The sequence below is a fragment of the Neofelis nebulosa genome, chromosome 6 (genome assembly GCF_028018385.1).
Source record: "Neofelis nebulosa isolate mNeoNeb1 chromosome 6, mNeoNeb1.pri, whole genome shotgun sequence".
Lineage (NCBI taxonomy): Eukaryota > Metazoa > Chordata > Mammalia > Carnivora > Felidae > Neofelis > Neofelis nebulosa.
In genome coordinates this window covers 128,509,168-128,517,568 of record NC_080787.1, presented here as the reverse complement: position 1 = coordinate 128,517,568, position 8,401 = coordinate 128,509,168, and the positions used below count along the sequence as shown (strand labels likewise).

At 41.5% G+C, this 8,401-nt stretch overlaps 1 protein-coding gene across 1 annotated transcript; it reads right to left on the bottom strand.

Annotated features, from left to right (window-relative positions):
• Positions 1-1,546: 1,546 nt before the first annotated feature.
• On the bottom strand, positions 1,547-7,294 carry SMIM28 (small integral membrane protein 28). The gene is made up of 2 exons (XM_058732632.1): positions 6,990-7,294; positions 1,547-2,325 (listed from the first exon to the last, which is right to left on the bottom strand). The coding sequence occupies exons 1-2, from the start codon at positions 7,098-7,100 to the stop codon at positions 1,939-1,941; spliced, it is 498 nt and encodes a 165-aa protein (XP_058588615.1). The 5' UTR covers positions 7,101-7,294; the 3' UTR covers positions 1,547-1,938.
• Between the last annotated feature and the right edge of the window lie 1,107 nt (positions 7,295-8,401).

Below are 8,401 nucleotides of genomic sequence, written 5' to 3'. Positions count from 1 at the left end.
CTGTCATTAAAATATAGACCGTTGAAAGGCTAATTCAGCTCCTCTACAATGTCATCAACACTTCTTTCTATTCTTCTATCCTCAGTACCAGTCATGGCTGGTATCTTGTCTCATGGTTACATGATGGCTATCATAGCTCCAGCCATCACATGCAGACACATCAACACCCAGCAAAGAGGCCGAGTGTTTCCTTCCCTGTATTATTATTATTTTTTTTTTTTAAGAGGAGGCAACCTTTTCTAGAACAGCCCTCCCCTGCATAGATCTCCCCTTATGTCCTAAAGACCAAATCAGTCCCTGGTAGAGGAACTGAGATCACCGTAAAAGAAAAAAAAAAAAAAATCTGAAGAAGGCTGTCTCCTGGGCTTCTCTTTTCCATTTGTTTTATTTACTTCCCTTAAAGACCATCAGGGCATCGTGCAGTATAATTTTCCTGAGAGAAATTTTATTGATCTTCACTCAAATTGCTTATATTTTACATCAGTCCTCAGAGATGCTATTATAATTTCCATCAGATTATATTTAGAAAGAAATGTATCCTGTTCGGGTTTCCTTTGTTATCCTCCTAAAACCACACCACATTGCATATATAGCACCAAAATATTCACGTAAAAAAAAAAGTAAAAAAAAAAATCATTTTGTTCATTTTTAACCACTGAAGTGTTGCCTGGCTTTTGTATTGTGAAAGCAACAAAAAATAGTGGTACCAAGAAAATTATCGTGTCAAATTAAGAGTTCTAGAATCATCGATGTCGCCCTCCTGTGACCTCCACCACCTCCACGGGTATTCTGATAAGCATCCCAAGTGGTACATGACCCACCTCTACCTCCCCATTTGAAAATCCTGGAGGGAGATTTATATCCATTCCAAACTCAGCTGGGCTTCTCCTGTTGGGAGCCTTCGTGCCCAGCCAAGAGCATGACCCGAAATTCCACATTAGCAATTGTCCTAGAAAATCTGGTGCGCTAGCCCAGGGCACAGAGGCTTCTCACCCAAGCTCTTTTATGAGGTCGTTAACCCCAGACACGTTTCCTAACCTCCCCGCATTCTAGTTTTGATATCTGTAAGGCAAGAGTTTGGACCTATGATTCACGAGGTCCCTGTTAGAGCTAATCTATGTCTTCTTACCATGGGACCCAAAATGTGGACCTTTACTTTCCAACGTTAAACCAATATCTACTCTCTTACTCTATTTGGGGAAGGCCGTATTCAGCCATAGTGTCCCTAAGATGATGTGTGAAAGCAGCAACTCTGTCCTGTCCTGTCCTGCCACAGCGCTGACAACCACGACGTTCTAGTGTGAGACGTTCCCACACAACAGCCTCCTCCTTTTCCTGCGCTAGGAGACAGATCAGAACACAAGTAAGCAAGAACTACACCGGGCAGGAGAGAATTCCAGAGAGCTTTATTATTATTGTCTTTTTTAACTAAAGTGTTTGCAAATGTCTGCACTTTCATTCTTAATACTGAAACCTACTTTACCATTGTTTACAACACAACTGGCCACTGCAGCTCTAGAGAGGTTTTCCTTCTGGAACTCACTAGTGAGACCATAAAACCCTGAAAAACGTGTGTAGGCAGACACATTTTATTTGGTGGCAAAAGCAGGCTCCTGTGGCTGATCAATGGTTTCCTTTTCCTTCAGACCTACTTCCTAGGCTGACTAATAATCCTAGTTTTTTCTCAACCCCTGTAGCACTTTCCTATTTTTCTCAGGGCTGTTACATGTTGAGGAGAAATTTTCCCTACGGAGCGTGACGATGGCTAACCAGATTGACATTTGTCAGGCTTCACCCCCAGCCTGAAGCGCCTGATTCATGCTGGAGCCTGCCAGGGAAGTGCAGGGAAGGTCTGGAACCCCCCTACCGCACCCTTCCCCAGGGAGTGGCAGGGTGGGGGGCGCTCTCTGTTAGCTTGAAATAGTTCCCGAGAGCAGTTTATAGCTGCTCCCCCGGGCGAGGTGACCCCTCCTGACGCCGCAGGCCTGCATCCGGAGTCCCTGCCCCAGGGCGGGTCCTGGTGGCCTCTTCGTAGGAGGGTGGTGAGCACGCTGGGACGAGGGCCGCCTCCCGGGGCAGCGGGGAGTAAGGGAAGCCAGGCTCGCCGCTCCAGGGGAGGCCGGGCCGGAAGTCCGTGACCTCTCCCGCCGAGGGGGGGTGCTCTGGGAGGTCGATGCTGAACACCTGCCCCCGGGGCCTAGCGGCCTGGCAGTGGCGGTACAGGAACAGCAGCAGAAAGGCCAGGAAGAGCAGGATGGTCGCTGGAAGAAGGATGCACAGGAAGGGCTCCACGTCGTCTTTCGCGGAACTTACCTTCTGGGTGCCCTGCAGTGAGGGAACAGAGCTGGGTTAGGAGGAGAGGAAAGCAGAGTCTCTTTCCTTTTGATTCTCAGCATCATTCCCACTCTCAGAATCACTGTCATCATTTCTTTATGCCAATGAGCTGGAGCCCGCAGGAAAGAAAGCGAATTTATATGATGAAGTAGGAATGCAGATGTCAAAAATACACGTTGATGGTATCCTACGGTATTTCATATTACAGTAGGAGAGTAGGTTTTAGTCGGTAGGTCCACCCCTCATTCTTCGAATGGCTGCTCTTAACTATTTATGCACTTACTTAATTTAGAACTAGCCCAATGATGTTGTATTGCCGCACAAAGGACCATATGGAACTTAAATCCTTTAATGCTGGCATGAATTCTGACATCGTTATGTGTGCATGTCGCAATAAAGAATATTTGAGGGGGTGGCTGGCTGGCTGTCTCACGCCTTTACGCATCTGACTTCAGCTCAGGTCATGATCTGGTGGTTCCAGTGTTCGAACCCCACGTGGGGCTCTGTGCCTGGAGCCTGCTTGGAATTCTGTGTCTCCCTCTTTCTCTGCCCCTTCCTCTGCTCACGCTCTCTCTCACTCACTCTCTCTCTCTCTCAAAAGTAAATAAAAAAACATTAAAAAAGAGTATTTGAAATCTGAGTTAATAGCTAATGTTTATGATGCATGAGATTTTAAAATTCCATTTGTTTTTGCGATATCTGTAGCATCAATACGGAAACTTTGAATTCTTTAAAGAAAAAATTATATCGTAGCCTAAAATTTCTCTAAGTGACTGTGTAGCAACTAATTTGCAGCCAAATTCCTGCCACATGCTGAAATTCATGCAACATGCTGGTTTATATCTGTTCAAAGGGGAAAAAAGCCTGAATTGAGCAATTAAGTCTAATGAATCTTATAATCCTATAGAAAACAAACAACCTCCCCACCCCCTAAATACCCTACCTACCCTAGGATGTTATTAAGCTAGACATGAGAGGATTTCTGCAGTGTCTGTACGTTGAGATAGCAGTTATTTGTGAGCCCTGTCTGGTATAAACACTAATTGTCTGGTTATTTTCTTAGAGTAAAATCTTTGAAGTGTAAGCATATTTGGTGTTTTGCTATTATGATAGTAATCCTCTGCAGGGCTTCCCGTCTCACAGCCAAACTTCAGTGGAAACATGAAATTAAATATTCTTGAAAGTTCACTGGTTAAAAAAAAAATTGCAGATAAATTCTTAAGCAACCTAGAAGGTATTGATTTTACACTATTAGCTCACAAGGTAATGATGGTTCTTGAGGGAGTAAATAATATAAGAGCCATGAAATGATGCTTCAACAGCAAGGTACAAAAGCAATATAAAAAATACTGTTCCAGATTGCATACACACTGCTTTCAATAAAGCTGCTAAGAAGTAGTGAGGTATTAAAAAAAAAAAAAGAAAGAAAGAAAACAACCTCTCTGTTATACAACTCATACAGCACCAAATGTAATGTTTGTATCCACTATTACAGAAGAAAAAAAATTAAAGCCTTATATTGTGTTTCAAACAAACAAGCAAAATACTAAACTCTTTATCTTCTTATTTAAAACAAATTATAATGTCCGTTAGCATGATGGATGGTTCTCTATCCTCTTTCTTTCTTTCTTTCTTTCTTTCTTTCTTTCTTTCTTTCTTTCTTTCTTTCTTTCTATGTTTGTTGATGTTTGAGAGAGAGAGAATATGAGTGGGGAAGGGGCAGAGAGAGAATGAGACACAGAATCCGAAGCAGTCTCCAGGCTCTGAGCTGTTAGCACAGAGCCTGACGTGGGGCTCAAACTCAGGAACCACGAGATCGTGACCTGAGCTGAAGTCAATGCTTAACTGACTGAGCCACCCAGGTGCCCCTCCAGCCCCTCACTTTCGATCTGCAGGTGTCTTTATGTCTAAAATGAGTCTCTTGTAGGTCGCATATAGATGAATCTTGTGTTTTTATCCATTCTGATACCCCATGTCTTTTGATGATAATAAAACTATAAGAGTTGAGGGTCTTTCCTTGATTTTGGGGGTGAGAACAACTGTTTTGCTGACCATGACCTCTTAAGAGTGACCATGACCTCATCTAGTGTTGTATAATCTTTTTTATATCCTGAAGAACTTACAATTATGTGTGTTATTTTGGTACAAAATTAGATAGTTTATTTAATATTTATATTGCCAGATAGTTTGTTCTTGGTAAGATGTAAGTTCAGGTATTTTAGCTTAAAGTGCATACAAATTAAAAGTTTTGTTTTTGTTTTGGAGTGTGATAGCCCTGGCTTTGAACTCTAGTAGGACTTTCTAATACCTGAGTGACCTTGGACCATTTATTTGTCCCCTATGGGTCTGGGTTTCCTTCTCTGTGAAGTGGAAATAGTAACATCTTTTTTGGACAGTTGGCATGAGAATTTAATGAATCAATGTGTATAAAGCACTTGGTGAATAATAAATATTTATTTATATCTCAGGGACTCACATGGTCAAATTTACTAGAAAATAAAATACAAAAGATAAACAGAAGTCTAGAAATGTATTGCTAAGGTTAGAAAATATAGTGAACATTAAAAAACCTACCATTACTATGTTTATATTATAATGACTATATTTTTTCAGAAAAAAATATTTTAGTAATATATTTTATGTATGTGATATATTTCTAAATTATGGGTTCTTTCTGTTTTCTTACGCATAATCTAATTTATCAAAACTACTAACTTAAAATCTGTTGTGATATAATACGACTTTGATTACAAAAGCTATAAGAATAGATGAACTCATAAATATAAATTTACTACCACGAGTAAAAAACAAGTTGGAGTCAAAAGCAATTTACGTTGAGATTTTTTTTCTCTAGACGAATCAATAAAAATGTTAAAACTGTTATCACTTTTGGTGCTTAAAACAATTACTCTTCAACCTTGATAAACTTGGACTGTTTTTGCATAACTCAATTTTCTTCATTCTCCATCAATTATATGAATGATAATAGTTTCTAAACAGTTGGGGCCATCAAATTTTAAATACTCTGTTACACTCTCTGAGTTCAATATGCATAGAATATAAAGATACTTAATGTTCTATTTAAAAGGTTTTGTGTGATAGACACTATTGTTTACAACTATGCCATTTATGGTAATTATCAATACTCGTTGCATTTTTTTACAATTAGTTTGCAATTAGTTGCAGAATTTTGGAAGGGGAAAGGACATAGTCCCTTCCTGTAATCAGTACTTCCACTGGTTGAGTCAAATGTATCCAAATATAAAGTGGCACTAAAAGATTTATCTAAGATGGCAAATTAGGACAATTTCTTGACATAAAGGACTCCTTTTCTAGCGAAGAGAAGCACAGAGATACAGAACAAATTTATGATATCCTTAATTTTCTCTTTCACTGATTCTTGGTGTATTGGTTCAAATTGTTTTGGATTTTTTTTTTAATGCAAAAAGGGTGCCTACTTTAAAGCAATTTTTTTAAATGTTTATTCATTTTTGACAGAGAGGGAGAGAGAGAGTGTGAGAGGGGGAGGGGCAGAGAGAGAGGGAGACACAGAATCCCAAGCAGGTTCCAGGCTCCGAGCTGTCAGCACAGAGCCCAACACAGGGCTCAAAGTCAGGGACCCTTGAGCTCCTGACCTGAGCCAAAGTCAGACGCTTTACTGACTGAGCCTCCCAGGCGCCCCACAGATGTCTGCTTTTTCAAATGTTCTAGTTTGTTAACTTCCCTCAAAGTTGTTTCTTTTAATATTTCTCTGACGTGTCTATTGATGCAAGAACTTTGTTATTTAGGGAACGTCTCTAAAAATATTCAGTCAAAAGTGTAACTGTTGAAGGATATACAATCATAAGTATAAAGGCAATTATAAACATAAAATGTAAATATAAATATATACGTGAGTATATATAAAATGCATCTAAAATTTCTTTCTGGAAGAGGTAGTTTGGGAGGACTTAGACACCAGTGTCCTCAGCTGATGTTCCAGACGAGAAGAAAATAGGTTGGTTTCCCTCTTTTGTTCTGGGGACCGCAGTATCCCTCGCTTCCCTCCTGATGATAACATTAATTGAGTCCTTAGGTTTCTACAAATATTTTTCCCTGGTGCTGCCTCAGGTTGAGGCTTCTTTGGTGACTTCCCAGGCAAAGCCAAGCCGCTGGTATTTCTTAGAGACAAAAGCCTGCCTGACCCCCCCCCCAACCCCCACCGCTGCCCTCCCTGAGGTAAGATCCGTGGCTTCTTCTAACTCTCAGAGCAACACTGTCCCCTCCTCACACCGCCAGAGAGCCGCAGGGGGGCCTCTTGTTTTCGTGTAAGCAGACATCGCTTCCTGTGTAAAGAACAAAGTCCTAAAACCAAGGCCCACAACTCTGTCGTCCCCTCTCCTGCCCTCAGGTTATTTCTGGGAGAAGTCTGACCTATCACGTGTTCTTGGAACATCTCTGTGGCAAGTTTCACTTGAATTCATCATTGTCAAAAGACGGCAACTTTCACGTTACTTCCCCAGACCGTGCCAGTCCGTGAAGTCAGCTTTCTGTCATCCCCAGGGAGTAAAATGCGGCCACTAAGTTTTAAGATCCTACAGATACAGGCATTGTTGGCTTTAAAACTGACCAAGATACTTTGGGGGGAAGAAAAGGCTTAAGTCATGGGTACAGACCTGCAGCTGGGTTTCCGGGAGAGGTAGGCTTGATTCGCTAGTTAACCACTCATGTGTCCCCCTGCCAGCGTGTCCATACTTCCTCCAGCTGCTGGCCATCAGTCCCCGCATGTTTGCATCCGACTGACGCACTGGCCACCCTTCTACCTCGCTGCCCAGATTTCAACAACACCGCCTGCGTGCGGCCTCCATCCAGCTTGGATGTGCTCGGCTGATGGCTGTTGGTAAATTCGTTCTTTGACGAGTGGCAACCAGGAGGAGAAACCAATCAGAGAGACCTCCCAGGACTGCCTGTATTTAAATTCAGTGCCTCCGCATTTGTTTTCGTGGCCTTTCTCACGGTAAGGATTGGCATCAGATGTCAGACGTGAAATAGATTTTGGACAGAGGACGTCTCTGCATTAGCATTGTTACAGTAAAACTACCCAAGCGGAATTTCCTTTAATTATTTCTGTGTTCTATGACACAGAGAGAAGGGGTATTCGGTAGAGAAGCAGGACTCCTTTATAACATTTTAGTGAATTATTTAGATGAAGGATGTTAATGACAAAGTTGTACAGAAGCCAGACACACAATAGCTCAGATTGTTTGGAAGAAATATTTTCTGGTTTCAGTTAAAAAAAAAATTACCAATACTTAAATAGTATTTCTTTTGATTATCTTGGGAACTTTATAAAATTATACCAAGCTTAAAATAAAAAAACTTTCAATTTGAGCATTCACGGAGGTAACCTTGGGATGTTTAATTCTACGTGTTTATGGAGAATTGAACGTTTAAGACGTGGTGGTTGGATTCTCTTTCTTTTAGCAGAGTAAACGTCAGTTTCAAATATTTATTCAAAATACTGCAATTCAGTATTGCAACTACCCACATCCTGACCTAAGCATCATTTCCATCCAAGCAACTGTCATGATGCTGAAATAGTATTTCTTTTTTAAAAAGTTTATTTATTTATTTTGAGAGTGTGTGTGCACGTGCACACACACACACACACACACACACACACACACACATGAGCAGGGGAGGAGCAGAGAAAGAGAGAGAGAATCCCAAGCAGGCTCCATGCTGTTAGTGCAGAGCCCAACTAGGGGCTTGAACCCATGAACCCTGAGATCATAACTTGAGCCAAAACCAAGAGTTGGACACTTAACTGACTGAGCCACCCAGGCGTCCCTGAAATAGTATTTCTTAACTATGATTACTATTTTTTTCTTAAAAATTTTTTGTTAATGTTTATCTGTTTTTGAGAGAGAGAGAAAGAGCCCATGCGTGGGAGGGGCAGAGAGAGAGAGAGAGAGAGAGAGGAAGAGAGAGAGAGAGAGAGAGAGAGAGAGAGAGAGAGAGGCAGGCAGGCTCCAAAGCAACTCCGCTCCGACAGAGGAGGGCCGAGTGCGGGGCTCCAACCCACGAA

What these genes read in the sequence shown, in the direction of transcription:
- SMIM28 (XM_058732632.1), bottom strand. Translation starts at nt 7,100, where the DNA reads ATGCGGGGACTGATGGCCAGCAGCTGGAGGAAGTATGGACACGCTGGC. An exon ending in TCCCGGAAACCCAGCTGCAG is followed by an intron (nt 2,326 to 6,989) that starts GTCTGTACCCAT and finishes CCCTCACTGCAG; the next exon opens with GGCACCCAGAAGGTAAGTTC.